This window comes from Grammomys surdaster, unplaced genomic scaffold (genome assembly GCF_004785775.1).
Source record: "Grammomys surdaster isolate TR1022 unplaced genomic scaffold, NIH_TR_1.0 65, whole genome shotgun sequence".
Classification (NCBI taxonomy): domain Eukaryota; kingdom Metazoa; phylum Chordata; class Mammalia; order Rodentia; family Muridae; genus Grammomys; species Grammomys surdaster.
In genome coordinates this window covers 2503169-2527235 of record NW_021604567.1, presented here as the reverse complement: position 1 = coordinate 2527235, position 24067 = coordinate 2503169, and the positions used below count along the sequence as shown (strand labels likewise).

Here is a 24067-nt window from a genome sequence, read left to right as displayed (position 1 = left end):
CACAAACACACACATGGTATACAATCACAGACACACAAACACACACATGGTATATAATCACAGACACACAAACACACACATGGTATACGATCACAGACACACAAACACACACAGTATACGATCACAGACACACAAACACACACGGTATACGATCACAGACACCCACACATAAGTAACAACGTAAAGAAAACAACTCACGCTGTCAAGTGTTCTATGAGCCACTCTTGTCATACTGTGTACCCATGTGGAGATAAGCTCCTTTCTAGATGCTTTTAAGCCCTTTAGGATCCGAGCTGGAGACAGTACACACTAACAGTGTTAAACGTGATAAACTAACATCTACTTACTTTAAAACCAGCTTACCATTGCTAGTTTGACAGCTACACTATTTATCCAGTACCTTAAACTTAAGTGTTCAGCATCATGTCTTTGAAGACAAAGGTGAATATAATTAGACATTTCAAGCCAGTAATAGGTTCAGTGAAAGAAACGTGCCTGTAGAAAACTACCCCACACTCAGAAGTAACAACTGACCCACTGAACTTCATCAGTATAAATCTTGTGGCCCTCAGCTGACGAGTTTTATATTACTACTGGTGAAGATCTGTGACTGGGTTGGTTAACCTGTAAAGATTAGCTAAAGGAGAGTCACTGTCTAGTGTAAATATGAAGAATTCTGGGGGGTACAGTTAAAATGAAAATACCAGCCAGTTGACAGTAAACCACACAAATACCTAGGCAGTCTTCCTCAGTCTTGAAAAGCAAACATCTTCTAAAATCTCCAGCCGAGCCCCGCCCTTCGCTCCTCATAGGCACGCTGCATCAGTTACACTGCATCTGTGTAGTCAGGTGGAGCGGCCTGGAGGACAGCGCTTTGATCTTTCTAGAAACGCCTGTCTCACAGAACTACCTCACATTTCTAATCTCCACTTTATCCTCCCCCCCCACCCGCCCCGTCTAACTACACTCACATATACAAGGCAAAGTTGCAGCACATAGACACTACGTCAACTCCTAACCCCCCTCAGAGAAATCAGGTGACCTAGAGTCAGTGTCACCCCGGAAACGTAGAATGATCCTGCTCAAACAGGCTTTCTAAAGGAGTCTAGCACTGGCCCTTCAAAGTTTACACAGACCCACTTTCTAAATAAGATCTTGTGACTCTTTGCTCATGGCTTCTCTTCCTGACTAGTTAAAATGTATTCTCCAGCCTTTCCTAGAGGTTAACCTTGTGGGGCTGGTCAACTGTCATTTCAATATTTCTATGACTCTGGCTGAAGAGAAAGTGAGATAGACAGATGGGGGTGCTGGGGAGGAAGGAAAAGAAAAGAAAGAAAAGCTACAGAATGACTCAGATCATCACTATTTACAAAACACGTCCAGAGCCATTCAGTATTTGCCAAGAGATAGAGAAAGCATTGAAGGTCAGTCTCCAGTGGCGACTGAATCTTCCTCATAGAAACACTGGAGAGGCTCCTGCTCCTTCTCCTGCTGGGAAGCATGCTGAGCCCGTATGCTCCACCTGCCTTTGAAAATTCATTTCTCCCTTCACTTGAGCAGGCACCCACTATCACACTGTAGAGCACCAGATGCCACAGACACTGAGATGAATAAAATATGGGGACCGTTCACTCTCCTTCCCACTCCAACTTCTAAATAGCAGCTACTGCAGAAGAGAAGCAGTCAGGCAGGGAAATGAGGCCTTGCAGGAAGCACAGGGAAGCACAGTGAGAATTACACTCACAACGAAGTTCACACCGCGAGGAGAGTTTCCCACAGAAGACATGACGTTTAAAAGGGCCGTTGGCAGCAGAGGAGCCTTTGTGTGGCAAAATACCCTCCTGGGCTGGAGAACACCAGTGGGGGTGGAAAGGAGCTCACAGGAGATGAATTTAGGTCATAAGGACCCTGCTATGTATAAACTGGAAGGCAATACATATTGTGAGAAGAAGCAGAGGCAGGCATAAGGGTTTCTCGTAGCAACAGTCCAGTTTTCAGTGCTGGGGACTGACTTAAGGACCTTGCACACACTGAGCAAGCCCTCTACCACCACCGACTGGACTGCTAACCTAACACACAGAAACAACAGTCTGGAATGACTGCCTGGAAAATCAACAACAACAACAAAAACAGAAAAGTAAAGAGATTGTTTAGAAAACGTGGTTTAGCATATCTCTAGAAAGATATTAATCTCAATATGTAAGCATCAATAAGACATCTTAAGATGTTATCAAGTATCTGTCTTATGATCACATTCAAGTTTTTTGTCTTATGGGCTCAGGTTTACACAGTTGATATTTGGTGGACACGCTATTAATGGAAACGTCAAAATCCATAAGAGAAATAAAGCAAATGCAAGTGACCGAAGATAACCCCACTATGATTTCAAGTAAAAGTAAGGCAGTCACACAGGGGTCTAGAAGACGGCTCCCTATCACGGATGACAACGAATGGCCAGTGAGACTTTTTTTTTTTTAAAGAAAGCACCAACTAATAAATATTTCAGTTTTGCTGGCCCTGAAGTTGGAGTCATAGCTACTTCTGAGATTATGAGAACAGCCCAGATAATATATACACAAACAAGGCTATGTGAAGGAGAAACTTCCTACGCATACATACAGTTCAAGTTGAATTTAGTAGCATATTCATGGGCTATGAAATATTCTTTTGATTTTCTTCAACCATTTAACAATGTGAAAGAGGATCTTTGTTCATGGCCATATCCGCCAAAGCCAAACACATCCAGTTTGCTCACACCACAGCTAGCACGCTGACAGCTTTACAGTATCCATCTTCAAAACCATGTACAGGGAGAAACCATATTTTGTATATCAGCTCCTCAGAGTAGTAGTGAGGGCTGACTCCGCCCAGGAAAGCAGATAGGCTAACTGCAGATCCTCACACCTGTCTCCATTCCTCCAGGTCCATCCCCAGCCTCATCCACAGCCTTGCAGCAGACCGTCACCTTCCGTAGCCACCCTTCCCCCGTTTGCAGTGCTCTACATAGCTGTTGCATTCTCACTCCCTGCAAACCCACAGCCCACCTGGAAGAGAAGCCTGTAGACTGACCACAGATCTTCACACTTCTCACCATGTCTCCGGGACCAAACCCACAGTCTCATCCCCAGCTCTGCAGCAGAGCTGGGCCCTCTCCTCACCTCCTGACCCCGTTCCCAGGGAAGTAACTACCAGATATTGCTTTCTTCAATCTTGTAAAGACTCCCCCTCCCCCCACAGCTCCCAGTCCATCCCCATTCCTAAGTCTCAGGTCCCAGAAACACAGTTTACCTGGGACCCGCAGTGCCCACACCTATTGGGACCCCAGAAAATTTTGCTGTAGGTGACATACAGCCACCACACTCTCCTAAAAACCAGAGAGCAAACAGAAACCAACAAACAAAACCCCCACCCAACAAAGACAAGACTAGATATCAGCACCTAGAATCTCAATCTTTCCAACCCCAGATGCCATTATGAAAATATAATAAACAGCCAGGACAATGTCTCTGCTAGAGACCAGCAGGTCTACTACAGCAGGCCCTGAACAGTTCAAGGTAAGTGAAGCCCAAGTAAAAGACCTTAAAAAACACCCTTTATGAATTTGATACAAGTGATTAAAGAATAAAAGCGTTCAAGGCCTGAAAGTGGAAATAGAATCGAATAAAGAAATCCCAAGCTGAGGGAAATCTGGAAATGAAAGAATTAAGAGCTCAAACAGGAATCACAGAAGCAAGCTCCACTGACAGAAAATAAGAGAGGAAAGAGAAAATTTCGGACATGTTAACACACAATAGAAGAAATGAGTACAATGGCTTAAAAAAAAAAGTTAAATCTTAAAAACTCCTGGCACAGAACATCCAGAAAATCTGGGACTATGAAAAGACTCTAAAAATATTAGGGATAGAGAAAGAAGAAGCCCAGCTCATAGGTCAAGAAAATATTTTCAACAAAATTATACATTTCACTAACCCAAAGAAGTAGATCTCTATCAAATTATAAGAGGCATACAGAACACCAAACAGGCTGGACCAGAAAAGAAAGCCCCTTCAGTACATAGTTAAAACACTAAATGTACAGAACAAAGAAAGAATAGTAAAAGTCGCAAGGGGAAAAGAACAAGTAATGTATAAAGGCAGACATATTAGAATTACATCTGACTTCTCAATGGAGAATTTAAAAGCCAAACGGGCCTGAACCAAGGTGCTCAAGATTCTGAGAGACCAACCACAAATGGCAGCCCAGACTACTATAACCAGAAAAGTTTCACTTACGATAGATGGAGAATATGCGACATTTCATAATAAAACCAAAATTAAGCAATATCTATTTCCAAATCCAGCCCTACAGAAGATGCTAAAGGGTAAAGTCCAGCCTAAAGACGTTAACTACATCCCAGGAAAAACTGAGAATAATCCTAGACTAGCAGCATAACAAGAAGGGAAGCGCTCACACACACACATACACACACACTCAAACGACAACAAAATGACAGGAATCAATCATCTGTCATAGAAAACTCTCAATATCAATGGTCTCGATTCCCCAATAAAAAGACAGAATGGATTCAAAGAACAGGATCCATCCTGCTACGGAATCCAAGAACTACACCATAACACAAAAGATACCACCTCAGGGTAAGACATTGGAAAAAGCTCCAAGCAAATGGACCTAAGAAACAGGGTTTTGCAGCCATTTTAATATCTGACACAATAGATTTCTAACCAAAGTAAATCAGAAAGATAAGGAAAGATGGTATTTCAATTCTTAACAATCTAAAGCCCAAACACAGGACATCCAAGTCTGTAAAAGAAACACTTGCCACTTAATCACAATTGACCCTCATACATTGATTGTGGGAGATATCAATATTCCATTCTCACTAACAGATGCGTCATTCAGACAAAAACTAAACAGAAATACTGGAGCTAACACACATTATAAACCAAAAGGAGCTAGCAGGCATTTAGAGAATATTTCACCCAAACACAAAAGAATAGACTTTCTTCTTTGCACTTTCTCCAAAACTGGCAACATACTTTGACACAAAGCAAAGTCTCAACAGACAGAAGAAAACTGAAATAACTCCCTGCATCCTATCAAACCACCTGATGGATTAAAGCCATCAGGTAAATGTAAATTAGAATTACTTACACCTGTCAGAATAGCTAAGATAAAACAGGTGGCAGTTCATGCTGGTGAGGATGTGAAGAAGAACCACATCTACGGCTGGTGAGAGAACAAACTCATATGGTTACTATAGAAACCAGCAAGATGGTTCCTCAGGAAGATGGAAATCAATCTACCTCAAGATCTAGCTACACGACTCTTGGGCACATACCCAAAGAAACACTTGCTCAACCATGTTTGTTGCTGCTCTATTAATGATACCCAGAAATCAGGAAGGACCTAGATATCCCTAATAGAAGAAAGAATGAATAAAGAAAAGATGGTATTATTATATAAAGAAAAGATGGAGTATTACTCAGCCATTAAAAAAAAAAAAGACACCACAAAAACTGCAGGCAAATGGATGGAAGTAGAAAATCATCCTGGGTGAAGTAGCCCAGACTGAGAAAGATAAATGTTGTATTTGTTTATATGTGAGTATTAGTCGTGGAACCGATGGTAACCAAGCTACAATCCATAGAACTACAATGGTAGGGACAGAGTAAAGAACTAGAGGGAACAGACAGATCTTGTTAGGGAAGGGAAATAGAACAGACAGATATGGATGGGAGGACAGAGGGGGCTGAAGAAGGGAATATAGGGAAAGACAGCTAATATTAAGACACATTTGAGGGGCAGCATGGAAACCTAATACAGTAGAAACTCCCAAGCTAGTTACTGTTATATCAACCTGACACAAGCTTCTAAGTAAAGGGACCCTCAATTGAGGGGAAAAAAGCCTCAGTAAGTCTTAGCTGCAGGCCAGCCTGTAGGGCATTTTCTTAATTAGCAATTCACCAAGGGCCCAGTCTATTGTGGGTGCCACCTCTGGGCTGGGTTCCATAACAAAGCAGGCTCAGCATGTCTTGAGAAACAAGCCTGTAAGCAGCACCCTCTGTGGGCTCAGCATCAGCCCCTGCCTCAAGGTTCCTGCCCTGTTTTGAGTTCCTTTTCTGGTTTCCTTTAGTGGTGGACTACAATGTGGAAGTGTAAGTCAAATAAACCCTTTCCAACTTGTTTTTGTTTTACTGAAGCAATAGAAACCCAAACTGAGACATTTCCTTAAATAGATTCATATACAAAGGCAATCTGAGTAAAATCCTCAAATAATGGGTGAGACAGAGTCCCAACTGGCCATCTCTTGTCATAAAATAAAGCTTCTAGTTCCAGGATTGCATTGTATTTAATTGAGTTGTTGGTCAAATGGGGCCCCTCAGGAATCCCCAGACAACCTGGACTGTTGACAAGCCTATACAGGTTGATCTCTTACCTGACAGCAAGTATTCATTGGTGAAGACATCTACACAACATACTGAACAGCAATGTGTGGAACTGATATCTACATAGTGCCTTCATCCTTATATTCCAGCATCTTTGGGACAAGAAAGTAATCTGCAAACTATCAAAACACTAAGCCAGCCAGCCACAAACCATCTACAACAGCATTCTACCTGCAAGACATGCTAGGGGAATACTGGCACAAAGCTTGTGAGAGTCATCAACCCATAATTGATTTGACTCAAGACAGACTCTTCGGGATGGAAGCCATACCCAACACTGCTTGGGTGACCAAAACCCAGAGACTAGATAGCCCAGGGACCCTGGGTGAAACCAAATAATACTGGTTCAAAACCAAGAAAAGTGGGATGATAAAATGACCCGTAATGATACTGTGTGACACTCACAGATCAGTGCCATGCTCAGCCAGCATCAGAAATGCTCCCTTTGCCACAGACAGGAACAAGTGCAGAGACCTACAAGCAGACATTACACAGAGAGTAAGAGACCTTGGAACACTCAGCCCTAAACGGGAGGTCTCCATCAAATCCCTCCCCTTAACGCTCAGGGAACCCCATGGAAAAGAAGGCAGAGAGAATGTAAGAGCCAGAGGGATGGAGGACCCCAGGAGAACAAGGTCCTCTGAATCAACTGAGCAAAGCTCATATGAACTCGGAGACTGAAGCAGCATGCATAGTCCCTGCATGGGTCTGCACCAGGTCCTCTTATATGTTCATAATATGGCTTCCAGTTTAGTCTTCTTATGGGATTCCTGAATATGCAAATGAGTGGGTCTCTGATTCTTGGGCTCTCTTCTTTCTGTTGTTTTTGTCTTGTCCGACTTCAAAGTGATAGATTTGTTTTGTATTTTATTTTTAAAAATGAATAAATGGATGGATAGGATGAATGAATGAATGAATGAATGAATGAACAAATGAATACCTAGCCACTAGGATAAAGGTTACTTATATCTGCTGAGAGAAGGAAAATCCAAAAGACACTGGGTATACACCCATTCCAGTCAGGCTCCATGTTCAGGAGCAGTTGACCAACATTTAATAGACTCCAAAATTTTGTAGGAGGAGCTAAGGTAGGAGGAGTAAAGAGAGGAAGAGGAGGAGGAGTAAGGAGAGGAAGAGGAGGAGTAAGGAGAGGAAGAGGAGAAGGAAGAGGAGGAGCTAGGGGAGAGGGAAGAGAGAGGAAGAGAGGGGGAGGGAGAGGGAGAGGGAGGAGAGGGAGAGAGAGAGAGGTGCAATTGTCTCTAGCAGTCAAAGGTAGCTGGTATATCTAGGTTGGGTATTGGGTTACACCTCTGATTATATGGGCATCTTGTTATTGAGTATTACCAAACATATAAAGCCTTTGGATAATCTAAGCATTAGAGTCTCATTTGTACCGAGCCCACGTGGATGGCGGGATGGTCTGGGCTCAGCCAAGCATTGTGCGGGATGGTCTGGGCTCAGCCAAGCATTGTGGAGACAGCGTGGGAGATTGGCAGAGTCATCTCCCATGCTGGCATCTGGTGGGTGGCAGGGCTGGTGTCTCTGACCACCTGAGTGGACGGCCCGAGCTGAGCAGTGGAGGCATGGCCGCAGCTGCTCCTGGCTGCAGGCCTAGGCTAGTTGGGAACATGGCGACTGATTAAGAAAAGCCAGATTGAATGCCGCCGTTTTAAATATCTCTCACAATACAGTTTTCTGTGGCTTTTATTTTATTTCACTTTGGTAGGTTTTTATTTCTTTGGGCGTGGTATTTTGTTTTCTTGGTTCTGGGGGGAATTTTGTTGTTGTATTGGAGATACTTTTTTTTGTTTTTTTTTTGTTTGTTTTAAAAAGAACTTAAAGTTGGGTGGGTAGGGAGGGTAAGAGGATCTGGAAGGACTTGGGCATTGGAAGAATATGATGAAAATATATTTAAATTTAAAAGTTAAATATAATATAAAAAAGGGAAGGGAATTATATTTAATTCAAAAATTAAATATAATATAAAAAAAGGGAAGGGAAGGGAATGGAAAAGGGAAAAGGGAAGGGAAGAGGGAAGGGAAAAGGGAAAAGGGAAGGGAAGAGGGAAGGGAAAAGGGAAGAGAAAAGGGAAGGGAAGAGGGAAGGGAAGAGGGAAGGGAAGAAGGGAAGGGAAACAATGTGTTATGATTTGGGGGCTCCCTACGTAACCTAGGCCTCTCAAACTCAATATGTAGGACAAGCTGGCCTTGAATTAAAAATTCTTCCACTCCAGCCTGTGTGCTAAGATCATAGACATACAGCACCACACCCAGTGAGAATGTGTCAATTTTCTGTAACATGATAAAGGTCAACGACAAGACTGTCATTGGAGGATGCAGGAATGAGAAGCAGACGCCTGGGTTCCAGCTCCATCCTATCATAGGCTAGTTTCTAGGCTTAAGCAAATGACACAATACCCTCAAGCTATTGAGTTCTTGTTTGGGGAAAAAAAGCAAGTCTGTGGGAAGGTGTGGGAAGGTGTGGGAAGGTGTATATACAGTATGGAAGTATACCATGCATATGATTATCTCACTATAATGCATTTCAAAAATGGAAGATTCCTGAGAGTTGTAGTACACACTGTCTACATCCTAAGGAAAACGCTCTAAAAACTGGGTAAAGCAAAGAATATCTCTAGGAACTATTCCCTTTCTCTGCTTTTTAGTGAGTTAAAATTAGAGCCTTCTTAAAATGATAGGCATACATTTTATTTTATCCAGGCAATTTCATGGATAGTTTGTTTCCTCAGATGTTCATACCTTGGAAACTAGCACTAAATTGTGTGTGAGCCTCTGGCAGTTTCTACAGTTGACATGTACTGGCTCAAAGCCCACCTCAGGAAAACTGAGATGGTTTGAATAAGAATGGCCACTATAGGCTCTTGTATTTGATTGCTTAGTCATCAGGGAATGGCACTGCTTGAGAAGGATTGGGGGTGTGGCCTTGATGGAGTGGGTGTGGTCTTGTTGAAGGAAGTGTGTGACTGGGAATGGGCTTTGGGGTTTCAAAAGCCCTAGCCAGTCCCAGTGCCTCTCTCTGCCTGCTGCCTGTGGATCCAAATGTAGAGCTTTCAGCTTCTTCTCAGCTTTCAGCACCATGTCTGCCAGAATGTTGCCATGTTGCCCACCATGATGATAATAAAATAAACTAAACTATAAGCCAGTCCCAATTAAATGCTTTCTTTTGTAAGAGCTGCCATGGTCATGGTGTGTCTCTTTACAACAATAGAACAATGACTTAAGACAGAAGTCAATACTCTAAATGTCTTATTTTAAAGAAAGATGGTTTCCTCAAAACCATAGGGTTCCAAGGTGACTCAAACAACTGTTTATTGTCACAGTCCTGGAAGGGAAAGGAAAATAGGGTCAAGATTGCATACTTTCAGCCCTTCTGTTTTAATTCTTTCTACAATGAGAAGTTGGGCCTCTACTTATGCCACACAGAGGGGCCCAACCACAAGGCCTTTACTAGTAGTTGAGAGCCCAGTCTGAGAACAGTGAAGGCACAGAGGCACTACTAATAGCTCCTAATACTTTTAGACATTATCTTTTTTAAAAACACTTTTTATTATGCCACAAATTACTAGAACATTTATCTAGATCATAGCATTTTGATCTATACCCATCAACCACTGGGACAGCAAGTTTTTCATCTCTGCATACAATCCCCTCCAGCACAAAGGCCCTTAGTGATCATGTTACTTCTTTACGAGCCTTCGCAAATGCTCACAGACATACTCAAATATCTGGACAACAAAAGAGTTTTAAAACCAAGGTGAGGTTGTCTTTTCTTGTTTCACTCTTGTAAACTGACCACACCAAACAAAATATCGGCTTCAATATGTTGGCTGGTTCCTTCCTAAGAAGACCCCTGGAGAGGCAGCATCTGGTCTGTGGCTTATCTGATCCACTCTTCTCCCTGGGGAAACCTAAGCAGCCTTAGTCTCTTCTTCACGGCACTCCATGACCTGATAAACAAACGGGGACTAGGGAGGTATAAAAAGTCTTACTAGTACTTCAAGGCAGACGCCCATGATGCACTTTCCTTAACATACACAAGATGAAAGAGGGAGGACCCAAGTGTAACATGTCTGTCAATCCTGTGTAGGAAGGCAACCCAAACAACTAGTCAATCATTCTACCCAAGCTTCTCAAAGTATCACTAGAAATACCAAGGATTAACTTAAGTTCTTATTCATTTGAAGTGTGACACATCTAACTATCTAAAAATCATTATGATATGTATGTATGGAGATTTACGAGCCCAAGACATTATAACAACTCTGTATTCATACTGTGATATTCTAGAAAAGTGTGATTTACATACCACCTTTAAAAATGTCTAATAAAAGTTCATTTGCCGATACAACTAATATCTAGAGTTAATCAGAGAAAGTTGCTTGTAATACTAAAATTAAGCTTTATACATGTTTGAGATGAAAGTAACAAGGAGGTCATAAAATATTTATTTAATGTGAGTTATAAAAATCAAATTTAAAAATCAAATCCATCAAGTTTAATAAACTCAAGGTATATTATTTAATAGCAAAACAACATTTCACAGAGATCTTAAGATTTTTATAGTTATTCTTAACATAAAATTTAGCCAGTCAAATGTTTCCTAGGTGCTAATGGTTAATGTAGCCGTGTGGTTGATGGTCCCAGTTGTCACAGTTAACATATTAGATCTTTTCTATTTCCCAGGCCCTAAGCATCCTTAAGGCCATGTTTGATCACTGTGTCCTTCTGGAGAACTTCACAATACAGAGCTATAGTTTAAAAACAAAGACAGTGGGAGGAGCCATAAAATGCATGAAGGGGCTCTCTGTGAAAGTAACAATTCAATCCAAAACCAACAGGGAAGAAGGATCTAATATCTTGCCACAGATCTGATGTGATCACACAGGTTAACAGACAGCCAGATAACAGCAATGACTAGACAAATGAAGACTCTACACTACTTACGTCCCAAGGTGAAATGGGCCAGTAATCTCACCATTGAAAAGAATGGAGTCCTTCCATTCCCAGAGGAAGGTTAGCTCAGATCACTTGTAAAGCATCACTCACACAAAATGAATGGTCTGCGGTGCAGTGAGAAAGCCATAGGAAAGCACAGGAAAGGGTCCTAGCAAAAAAGATCAGGAGTTTTACAGTCCTTCATTCCCAGTGTCTTCTGGGCTAATGTGTTCTTTTTCCACCAGGGAGACAATATACATGTGTTCTATTCCAGCGGCCTGTGAACCACACGTCCAAGAGATGACAGAAAGTGAATACATAAATTTAAGAGTTTCCATCAAGGAAAAACATTTGACAGAGTGTCTAAACTAACCTCACGGCTTATTACCACATCTGCATGCAAAACAGTAAAATACACTGAAAGAGTCAGAATGTGAGTTAGTCTCTATGGGGCTGTAGCTCGCGCGTGGGCGTGGGTACTGTTGGGATGAGTTGTGGATCCTGTGTGTCTGCCACCCCAGGCAGCTGAAGATGCAACTCAGAGGGCAGAAGCATGGGAATTTCACTGAATTCACTCCACTAGGAGGCAGGCGGACACCAGGCTATGGGAAGCCACAGGGCTCCACTCCAGGTGTGGGGAGGATCCCAGTCTGAGGTCCCTCGGGGGGCAGAGCTCTTGGGTTAGGGACCCCCAGGCAAGAAAGCAGGCCAGGATTGGCTGGTCTCAAGCCCTTGGGCTCCCAGGCACCACTGAGAGGCCACTGAAGAGTTGAGATAAGAGCATACGAGCTGGACCAGCCCACATCTGAAAGGGGCAGAGGGGGAGAAGATGAGCTCTGGCGGGGCCCCTCGGGGAAATGAGACTCTTGGTCGAGGTGACTTGCTTGGCTGGGTCACACCTGGCTCAGCTAGCTTGCTTGAGTTGGTGGGCTCCGTGGCTGGAACACAGAGAGATCTGTAGACAGTGGCTTGGTAGTTGAAGACCTTCTCCACGGTCCCCCACAGCGGGCCCCAAAGACTAGAGGTAGTCCATGGTAGTAAAATGTTTATTGTCATGGCAAAAAATGGATGAAGCTGTACCCGTGTTCTCAGGGCAGGCCTGAGGTTAAATACCTTTTGCAGGGAGGAGGGTCTGGGAAGGAGTGCTATGCCCTCAGGCCTTTAGGTATCTCATGAATAAGGAGATCTCTTGAGGTTCTGCAGCCTGTAGTCATGCCCTCTACCCGACTGAGGGCCACAAACCTTTATTTGGGAGGGGCTGAAGCTAAGTGAAAGAAACCAGGGCCCAGGAGCAAGGCTGAACACCTACCGTTCCTTTAGGGTCTCTGAGGTACAAGGCCTGCACTCGACCAGGTATCAAGCTGTCTCTCACAGCCCACCTCCCCACAAGTCTCTTTCCTTTTCTCACCTACAAGTACTTCCTATGCATTGATTGGAGACCATGATAGAATTGTCCTATAAATATAAGCTGAACTGAGGAGTACAGGACTTAACCACCAGGTGAAGTCCATTGCCAGACCAGGAGCCATTCAATCAATATCTTGTTTGATTTTATTTTACCATAAAAAAGAAAAGAAAAAGCTGTGTCTGACTTCTAACCCAATTCAGACAACATCCTGTAGCTTTCCTAGACAGTTATGCCCCACCTTCATTTAGAATTCCTAAGGGCTTCTCAACCACCTCGGAGCTCTTAATTGCTCTGAAAACCCTGCATGAATCACCAGTTTATTTAGAGCCACTCGGTTCAGGATTTCTCCCTCTTGTTTCCTACCAGCATACTAACCACAACTACTGTGCCTGGCCAATCACACTGCAAATGTGGGCCCCATTGCTAGGCCTTTCTCTGTGCTGTTCAGACACCTAGGGCAGTCCTCCACCCTGACTTGGACTCCTAGAGTCAGCCGCTGAAGGCTCCACTGATTCTCACAACTCTTCTGACAAGTCACACCCTCAGGAAAGTAGTCCTGGCAATCCCTGAGGTTCAGGTTTTTTGTTAACATGGTAGTGGTAGTTTTTGTTTTGTAGAAATGAAGTTTAATTACATTCACGTTATTGACCAGGGTATGTGAGGGGGACACAGGACTGTGGAGATCAGAAGAAAATACACAGGAACTGGGTCTCTCTTTCCACCACCTGAGTCAGGGACCAAACTCAACTTATCGGGCACCTTTAACACCTACCTGCTCCATCTCAGTGGCCCCAATTATGCTTGCTTTGAGGAGAAGAAGAAACAGAGCGAGCTGTCGCCTCCATCATCTGTTTCGTTCGGCAAATGTGAAGGCCAGGCACTTAGCTCCTCTGGCTAGCAGCACGCAGCACTCAACACCATGCTTGCAGGTAGTAATAAGTACTCCCACCATCTCCAGTCAAGCCCTACCACCTCCTAAAGAGGAGAACCTAGGAATTCTTCAGTGTAACTGTCCATTTCAGAAGTCCCAAGAATTGGGCAAGACTAATTTAACTGGACCAGAACTAATTTTATTGTTTTACAATCAAAGCTAATCAGCCATCATAGTATGAAAGCAGTAAAAATAATTGAGGTACCTGGAGCTAGAAACCATTACTGCAGTACAAGTTTAGTATACACAGGCCTAGAGTTCAATTCCCATTGCATGCACACACACGCACATGTACACATGCACACATATATACACACATACACCCACAAACATAAAGACCTCACACATATACATACATATGCACATGCATATACATATACACACAATACACATATACACATGCACATGTACACACATACACATACATATATACACAGATACACTACACACACATACAGATACGCACACACACATATACATACAGACACACCATATGCACATACTTATACACATGCACACACATATACACACAGAGACTCACCATACATACACACACACACACATACAGACTGCTTTGGAGGGACTCTATTCTATTTTTTTTATTTATGAGCAATAAAATAGAAAAATCAATAATAAACTCACTACAACAACTACTTTGCACTGCTGTGAGTTTCTGATTATTTTAACAAATATCTTTCTAACCTTGGTGGAAATGCAAAACAAAATGACCATCATATAAACACAAGTATAATTGGTTAAAGAAGAAGAGGAGGAGGAGGAGGAAGAGGAGGAGCAGGAGGAAGAAGAGGAGAAAGAAAGAAAGAAAGAAAGAAAGAAAGAAAGAAAGAAAGAAAGAAAGAAAGAAAGAAAGAAAGAGGGAGAGAGAGAGAGAGAGAAGAGAGAAGCTATCTAAGGATATTTGGCAAACATATCCAGGTTGCTGGGTATAATGGATTGAAATGGCAAACTGAACAGAGACCCAGTCCTTAGGTATTTGCAACACACTAAATCATCACCCAAAATGGCATGCAAGCATGGAGGTTATTTTGAACAAAACAGCAAAGTGAGCACATGATGGAACCCCACAGCTGTGGCAATGTGTCTTCAATTCCCAGCACACAGAAATATGCACATACCAGGAGACCCTTCTCTGCACAAAAAAACTTAGCATGATTCTAAATTATTTTTCCAACAAGAAAGAGCATCGCTGAGGAAGCTTACCTAAAATGAACTCTCCTTGCAAAGCTTTAAATCGGTGTTTCAAATGTGGCAGAGCACCTCAAGAGTGGAAACATGAGCTGGCAGGGATAGCATCTTGGGCCATGCAAGGAGACATTGGACAGGCTCCAGGAGACAGATACTTGATAATCTCCTAATGGCTTGGCTCAATCTGTGTGGCTTTTACAAATGAAAAGGCCACCTTCCCGATCACTGGGTCATATCAAACTCCCTTGTCTGACTAACTGGGGAATGAACACAACATCATAACAACTGAGTGAAGAACAGAGGCAAGCAACACTCAAAGACATTTAAAAAAAAAAAAAACTCTCAACAGAGACCAGTGTCTGTTCACACTTCTCAGCATATGACCCTAGTGGCCACAGGAAGACATGACTGTGGACCATTTCTGTGAGGGCTGCTCTGTCTGTGTAAATGACATTCATAACCCCAGATGTGACTGTCCTGATTCAGCTGGATATCTGAGCACCTTAAGTCAGATAAGCTTTTATTAACCGGACCCAAATAAAGTGAGCCACGTATCAGGCACTTCAAATGACTTAGATAAGCTTTCTGATCATTATTTGGTCAACATCCCAGCCTCATGACACGGATTTACTTCTACGTTATCATGATCCTAATTCAGGCTATCAAGGTTGATCCTACCTAGCAAAGTTCTATGTGGCTTTGCGATTTGCATTTCAAAAGGGCAGAAGAAGAAAGATGAGCATTGTAGAAATGGGTAGGCTAGTCCTTATCTGAAAGGCTTGGGACCTGGACTTTTTTTTTTTAATCCATGAAAGATCTCAGAGATAAGAAAAACTCAAGTCTAAACACAAAATTCATTTATTCATATATACTTTGTACAGAACAGACTGAAGGTCATATACAGTATTTTGAAGAATTTTGTGCATGAAATAAAAGTTATAGCATGAAACTTTCTACTTGAAACATTCTGTTGACTTTCAAAAATCTACCCCCCCCCAATTTTGGAGCATTTTATAAACAGATTTTCAGTTTAGGGATGCCGAGATTGTGTCTACAGTTTTGGGAGAATCAGAAAAGAAAGAACAGACTAAGGAAAGGTTATGGATCTTCTATTTTTATATATAACTTAACTACCCTTCTAAAATATTTTAATTACAATCCCTAACTCAAACAAGCATCTCCATCCATGTGTAGAATAAACAGATACCTCCCCAAAAAGAAAACACACATATCTTTTCTGAGAATAAGTAGCCACACAAAGAGGAATCCTGTGTGTTAGGTTCAAGTCCTGAAAAAACGAAGACCCACACGGCAGAAAAGTCTGTGTGTACATCTCTTGATAGTTTTCAAGGTTAAGTCACATTCAGTATTGCTGACTTTCTACTAGCCCAGTGACGTCTTTCAAAATGCTCCTTCCTACCATGTGACACACTAGAAACACACTGAGCCTAGTCACTAGTTAAAATTCCTTGCCCCAGACTCATCCATTCAGCAATTAGCATTCAATGCCCACGGTGCCATGGCAACTACTCTTAGTGAGGGGGCAGTGAACAAAACAGATTTGAGCATCATCCACAGGACTCACATTTAATGAGCACCACCATATGACTTGTGGGCTTTTGTCCTGATTAGTAGGATGTCACTGACAATACCAACTGTTCGATGAAAACTTTTGTTGTGTGTGTACATTTAAGAAAACTAAATGCATCAAATCAGTCAACTGTCAACCCAAACGGTCAACAATTAGAGCATGCTAAAAGTTGTATTAAGCATTGATAACTCAAGATAACACTGGGGTACAGATCCTTTATCTGCTCAGAAAAGTCATAAATTTAAGAACGAACAAAACAGGTTTCCTCTGAATAGAGAACAAACACTCTCCATCCAATCTTCAAAACAGAGAATCAAGGGCAGAATTTTCCCTAAGGCTGTACCATGAGCTCAGCGCTCAGAAAAATAAAAACCACTCCAGGCTTCATTAACTAACTTTATACCAACAGACATGGGATTTTGGGATGCTAGGAAAGAGGGCAATTATTTTACTTTCAACATTATTTCAGTGAAATATTTAAGACAGCAACAGTGTGATTGCTATCTCCTTAAAAATACATAGCTCACAAAATACTCTTCCTCTCTCTCGTTTTCTTCAAAAGGGCTAGATCATTAGTTTATTCTCACACCTTCGAGCCTCAGCTTGGGAACTTTCTGTAAAGCTCACACCATTTTCCAGGTTTTGTGATCTTGAGCCACAAAGTCAAGTGTGTGCCGCAGGCAGATGCTTAACCACGCTTTAAGGACTGAGAATCTGAGCGAGCCCTCTAAGAGTAAACCTGAAGAGAATCTTGAGGAAAGGCAGCCAAAGGTGCCTCCAGAAGCCAAGCAGGGAAGGTGTGCAGCTCAGGCCTGCAGTCTCAGCATGGCTGGCTAGCACAGGAGGCCAGGACAAGGACAACCTGGTTATGTGGGTAGGGAGTGAACTCCAGGCCAACCTGGGCACACAAAAAGAGCATATCTCAAAATGCCAAGTGAGTGGAGAGAGAGACAGACCATGACAAAGCCATCTGGAGACACATCCCTGCAGTGGCTTATTCCTTAGCAGGCTAGCTACCTGGTCACCAACACTGGTCCATAGGGACCAGGGGCTCAGGGCAAAGGAGGACATGCAGAGGAAAAGAGCTAGGCAAGAGAGGCCTGAACACCAGATTCCCTCTGGCCACAGCCCCTCACACGTTCTGACAGGAAAGCTTCAGTTTTAATCATTTTTCTTTTCAAAACCATTAAGGTCAAGAACTAGAAACCAACTATCTGAAACATCTGCTCTCTGATGAGCAGTGCCTTGTGTCCAGATAACAGGAAAAGAAAGTAAATACGAGCTTGTGCCTGGTGTTTTGTGATGGACATGATACAACTGCCTTTGCAAAGCACACTAGTCTATGAAAGTGCTCAGTGAAACCTGTCGTTGGAAACTGTTGTCTGCCCAGGGGAGACATGACATCGACACAAAAAGATGCTGTATTAGAGCCACTGAAACTTCTAAAACCCAGAGAGTGCATGTGATTCTAGTGTTTGCACTGAGGAACATATCAGCTAAAATGTAATTTTTCCTCCCAAGTGCTGGGATTAAAGGTGTGTGCCACCACTGACTGGCTGTAATTTCTCATCTCTACTGTCACTGATCAAAAAAATTTAAAAGTCCTTTAATTAGAAGTCAGTTAAGTTTTCAAGAGGAAGGACTGGGCAGAAATCCCTTTGTTCTACAAAACCACATTAGGGCAAAAGGTAAAGCATTAGCCCACAGGAAGATAGAATAAGGGCATCTGACGGCTGCAGGGGTTCTCAACCTGTGTGTCAGGACCCCTTCCTGGGTAGGAGTCAAATGACCCCTTCACTGGGGTTGTCTAAGACCACTGGAAAACAGATATTGACATTGTGATTTATAACAGTAGCAAAATTACAGTTATGAAGTAGCAACGAATTGGTTGGGGAGGGGTCACCGCATCCTGAGGAACTGTACTAAAGGGCCACAGGACTGGGAGGATTGAGAGCCACTGGTCACAGCATCTTAGAGAGCAAATAACGACTGGGTGACAGATTTGGATTTCTGTTTAATGAGCCCACAACAAGGGAAATCGATAAGATTCTGGATGGGTCTGGAGTTGGTGGTGCAAAGTGCATAGTGGGAGGAAGTTCTGTGGAGAAACATGTAGGGAAACACTCAAACCCTCTAGCTGCTGCTCAGATTTTAACAAAGACAAATTTCATATCTGAAGAAATTCAAACAGACTCATTAGATATCAAACACAATGACACCTTACAGAAGAGAAAGGGGCCTGACACATGGGAAGTACTTAAACATGTGGCAACAACTTGGAAGACGAGTTCTTAAAATGCCCAGGAGAAATATAAAAAGAAAATCAAGGATATGATAAAGCAAAAGGAAAACACAAAAATCTTAACCATCAGATTAGGGAAATTGAACACTTAGCCGTCAGGAGTACCCAGGAGGAGAGAAAAGGGGCTGGGGTGAGGAGCTTATAAAGAAATAAGGCAAGAAATGCCTGTGCAGCCAGGCTAGGAGGTTAGAACTGACTCTGCATGAGCACCACAAAGGAATTAAAGACTAAACTCATAATGCCCCAAACACAGGACAATATTCTAAAATGCCGTGTTATTTCAAGAAGTAGAAATGTAAGTAAAATGTAAGAAAGAAGACCAGCATTACAGTGACTGCAGCATCGGGCCTGAAGGTGACAGACACTCAGTAGATACATGCCTTCCACGTCCTCTGGGAAACACTAACCTATGGACTCCGAGTGTCCCCAACCACTGAGACAAGATACACAGACGATGACACTCTCTAAGTTCATCTCCCACGTACTTCCTCCCCTTTTCTCATCCCAAGCGGCAAGTAAAGAAGGCATTCCAGTAAACGAGGAGAGTCTGGAAGAGAGGGCAGGCATCTGAGGAGCCACTGAGGAGAGGCCAGGAAGATGCTCAGAATGGGGCAGAGGAGACCCTGCCATGATGCTGTGGGAGGTGACAGACATCTGGTGCTGCAGAGAAGGGAAGACAGTGCACAGCCAGGAACAGGATAGCACGCCCCTTACACTCAGGGACGACCCAGAGAATCTGGAGTAAACGGATGACCAGGACTGGGAAGACCACATCTTCATGCAGCAAACTAAAAACTAAGTGAGATGCAAAATATTATAAAATATTGCAATGCCTGCATATAAGCATTCCTATCATAAAATATTCATGCATCCTATAATTCATAAAAAGCCATATTAGAAAGCTGTGCTGAGAAAATATATAAGGAGTGGGAATCAAAAAATCTCATAATCCAACGTTACAAGCCCGTGTGTGTGTGTGTGTGTGTGTGTGAGAGAGAGAGAGAGAGAGAGAGAGACAGAAACAGAGACAGGCAGAGAGAGACAGAGACAGAGAATAATTTAAAAAGAGGTCGTGAATTTGAGGAGTAGGGGAACACAGAAAAAGTTGGGGGGAAAGAGAATAATGTAAATACACTATCCATGTGTGAAATTCTCAAAAAATTAAGAAACTTTAAAATGGTAATGTAACTCAACGGCCATCTAACAAATGAAAATTTAATACATCTGGGAAATAAACAGAAAAGTATGAGATGATCATCTGTTTTATTTAGAAATTCCATATGATTAATATTTTTCAAACTGAAAGATCATTTTATAAAAGTATATGCTCTTTATTAAGTGATCAATCAATAAACAACCTCTCTTTTGCAGAACACAGGGACAGGAGCCAAGGGGTCTGAAGCTTGCCAGGCTGCATGCTACCGAGATGCTCTATGTGGTCAGCTCCACCCCCTGCCAAGATATTTAGCTCAAATCAGTAGTTATAATGGAATTACAGACCTTTGAAACAAAAGCATTGAGTCTCACAGCAAAAAGTTTGCAGATTAATAAACAAATTTAGTCAGCCACTAATTTTGCTTCTGAAAAATTAGTTTTCTACCTAAAATATTTTCTATAAAATTCAAATAAACTAAAGAACAAAATAAACTGTCTCACTCACTGCACGTCCACATGACTTCCCGTCTGCCGATAAAAGCAAACTAGATGATCAGACATCTTATCAAAAATAAGAATCAGATTTATATTACATTTACTAAAAGCTTCTTTTCTGTCTCCTGCAATTTAACCTGTGTGCCAATCACCTGAAGCAGAGGCTGCAACGCTGTGGCCACAGTTGGCCAAATCCAGCCACCTTCTCTCTCTTTGATATCTATTAGCTAAGAACAGTTTTTATATATGAGGGGAGAGGGAATGTTTCATGACAGAAAAAAAAAATCTCTTGAAATTCAAATCTATGTCCATGAATGTGGTGGCATTGGGACACAACTGTGTCCACTTAATCTGACATCTATAGTTGCTTTTGGGTGACGAGTAAGTTGCACAGTCATGACAGAGTGTAGCCTGAAAAAACTTAAGTTATCTATCACATGACCCTTTGCAGAAGAATGTTTATTGACGTCTGAGCTGAAGTGTTGTAATCCTTGAATCTCATTTGACTTTTGTTTCGAACCATATTCATACATCAAAATATCCACACAGTAAGACGTAAGTCTACTTGAGTCAGAAGATGGGACTTGCTTGTTTGTTGAGAGTCATGGTGTTTGCTGAGCAGGAGAGGAGCCAGATGCTAGATTCTCTGGACATCAGGGTACCACTCCACAGCGTGGGTTCTAACGGCCAGTGTTCTAGCATACCCTTGTTCCTATGACCCTCCTCTGCAACTTGCTATCAATACATCAATAGTTAACAAAACATGTATGTCTTAAATTCCACCTTCCCCAAATACTTAAGCTAGATTTCTGTTACTATTAACTTATGGCCATGCCAATACAACAAGCAGACCCCAACTCTGACCCCATCACCCAAGTATCCTCTTCCTTAGCAAACCTCTCCTCGATCACTCAACTTTACCCTTCTCACCTCTACAGGTGAATGAAAGACCCGCCTCAGGTCAACATGAAGTACTAACTATTGGAAGAATTAAGAGGCAAAAACCCCTCTACCTATGCTTATCTTCTACTCAAGTGTCTCAAAACCATCCATCATCCTCAGCGAGCTTGAGAAGCAGAGTCTAACCTTCAGTGTGCCTGCACAGTGCTTCTGACTACTCACCAGTGCAGATGCCCTCCCTCTGTTCATCCTCACACACACACACATTCTTTACCCTGGAGAGGGCAGGACCTGTGCTTTCAAGTTCAAATAGGATTTGAGATGCAGTGGTACATGGGCAGAAAGGTGTTCCTGGAAAGTGAACGGACACTGAGAGGTTAAAGGACAAGGTGAAAGGCCAAACTATTACAGCCTCGAAGTACTAGACACAGAGGAAAAAGAAGGAGCTACGGACCACACATTCCTTTAGCTGTTTCTCCCACAATTCTCTCTGTCTCTGTGTGTATATGTGTGTCTGTGTGTCTGTCTGTCTGTCTACCTTTCTATCTATCTCTGTGTCTCTGTCTCTGCCTATCTATCTCTCTGTCTCTCTGTCTCTCTGTCTCTCTGTCTCTCTGTCTCTCTCTCTCTCTGTCTCTTTCTCTCTCTTGTGTCTCTGTGTCTATCTACCTATCTCTGTGTCTCTGTCTCTGCCTGTCTCTCTGTCTGCTTATCTCTGTCTCTGTCAGTATGTCTGTCTCTTTCTGTATGTCTCTATCTCTTTCTGTCTGTGTTTGCCTGCATTTCTCTGTCTGCCTGCCTATCTTTCTGTCTCTGTCAATCTGTCTCTCTCTCTCTCTCTCTCTCTCTCTCTCTCTCTCTCTCTCTCTCTCTCTCGTGTGTGTGTATGTGTGTGTGTGTGTGTGTGTACACGCTCTGATATCTCTACTTCTGCTGGTCTCTATCAGCTAACAAATAGGACATACACTACTAGGATTAGTTTCTGGTATGTAGGGGTTGAGACTTCAGTCATACATCCAACTAAACAGGGAAGGAACACAACAAAGTGGACCTCAAGAGACTCCCAGTTAAACTCAGAACTGAGCCACAAACCCTAATTACCAATGTAGAAAAGTGAAGACAGGTCCATTTCACTTACCCACATGCTTTTGAACAGGTTAAAAAAAAAAGACATGCTCCATATTATCAGCTAAACTCTGGCTAAAGGTAGCCCCACTAAGGCCGTGAGCAGAGCCTCCACTGAGGAACTGTGTAATCACCAGGTCAGGGGGATTGCACGAAACAACAACAACCTGTACCTCAATGTAAGAGCTTATATCAGCTGAAGGCTATTCCCAAACCAGAAGCAGAAGCCAAGAGGACAGCCCGAGGTAGGAGGAGGAGAGTGCACACACTCACAGTACCTTGCTCCAGTCTGAAGCGCAGGGAGCGTCTGGCTGCTTCCATCTCAGGAGTTGGGTTATCTAGGACATGTCTACACCACTGCAAAGGGCTCAGGGACTTCTCCAGTGAGGTGAATGTCTTTGAAGAGCCAACATATAACCTTTAAAAAAGAAAGAAATCTACATTATAGGTAGGATATAGATTACAGAAAGTGCCTCTCTTCGGGAGGAAAACAGCATGCACTGAACGTTCCCATAGAAACTGAGCCACATTTGATTGCTTCAAAGTACTGAGAATCATTTTTAACAGGCAAATATCCCCAAATAGAATAGGTCACTTTTCACAGCCTGCTGAGAACTACTTCAAAAACACATCTAAAAATCTGCGCCCCCGCCCCCCTTAGCTCTGTTTGAGAGAAGCTTCTGCTAACTGAAGTGTTATCTTAAGACATCACTTGGCATGTCTAGAAATTAATGCATGGCTCTTGTTTGCAACAGTACCCTTCCAAGTCACTGTGAGTCTAATGAGCATCTATTCTTGAGACATCAGACTTCACTATTGACTCTCTCGCTAGCAGACAAGACTGCCACCTGTCAGAGTGAGACCAGCAGCCCACAGAGGTGGAAGATGCGTTCTGCTTTGGCAACTCACTCGAATACCTTCAAGTCTGGCAACAATTTCTATGAAGGACTAGCTAGTTATAATCTTTGACTTTGAAGCACAATTACTGCTACGACTACTACTCAACTCTACTCTTACAGCCCACAAGCACTGTCCTCAGAATTTAACTAAGAGAAAGCATGACTTCATTCCTGCATACTTTAGTCCCAGCACTGGGGAAGCAGAGGGAAGCAAAGGAAAGCAGGTCTGTGTGTTTAAGGCCAACGTGATCTTTACAGATCTCCAGCTGCCAGGGCTACCTTGTGAGACCTTGTCTCAAAAAATTATACACAATAATTTTTACATTCTTTAGACTGATAATATTCCATAATTTAAATGTGTAAAACCTATCTTTCCAGCCATACAAAGCAGGCACAGCTGACTCTCTCTTTTGCTGACTCGTGTTACAGATGAGGAATCTAAAATATCTCTTTAATTCATTTCATAGTAGCTGCAGTACGTCATAGTTTTCTTGGAATGTGGCCCACAGTCCTGTATCCATTAATATCCATTAGTCCACTATTTCCTATTCCCTAACGCTGTCCCTGTCCTATGACACAGGTGGGCAATACCACCCTCCTATGACATAGGTGGGCAATGTCACCCTATGACACAGGTGGGCAATACCACCCTAT

At 42.6% G+C, this 24067-nt stretch overlaps 1 protein-coding gene across 2 annotated transcripts in view; it reads right to left on the bottom strand.

Moving 5' to 3' along the window:
- Positions 1-24067, bottom strand: part of Slain1 (SLAIN motif family member 1) — a 53601-nt gene that overhangs the window by 23364 nt on the left and 6170 nt on the right. For both annotated transcript variants that reach the window (XM_028771645.1, XM_028771655.1), the window contains exon 2: positions 22793-22932. In XM_028771645.1, the coding sequence (XP_028627478.1) occupies positions 22793-22932 (140 nt within the window). The remainder of the gene's footprint in view (positions 1-22792; positions 22933-24067) is intronic.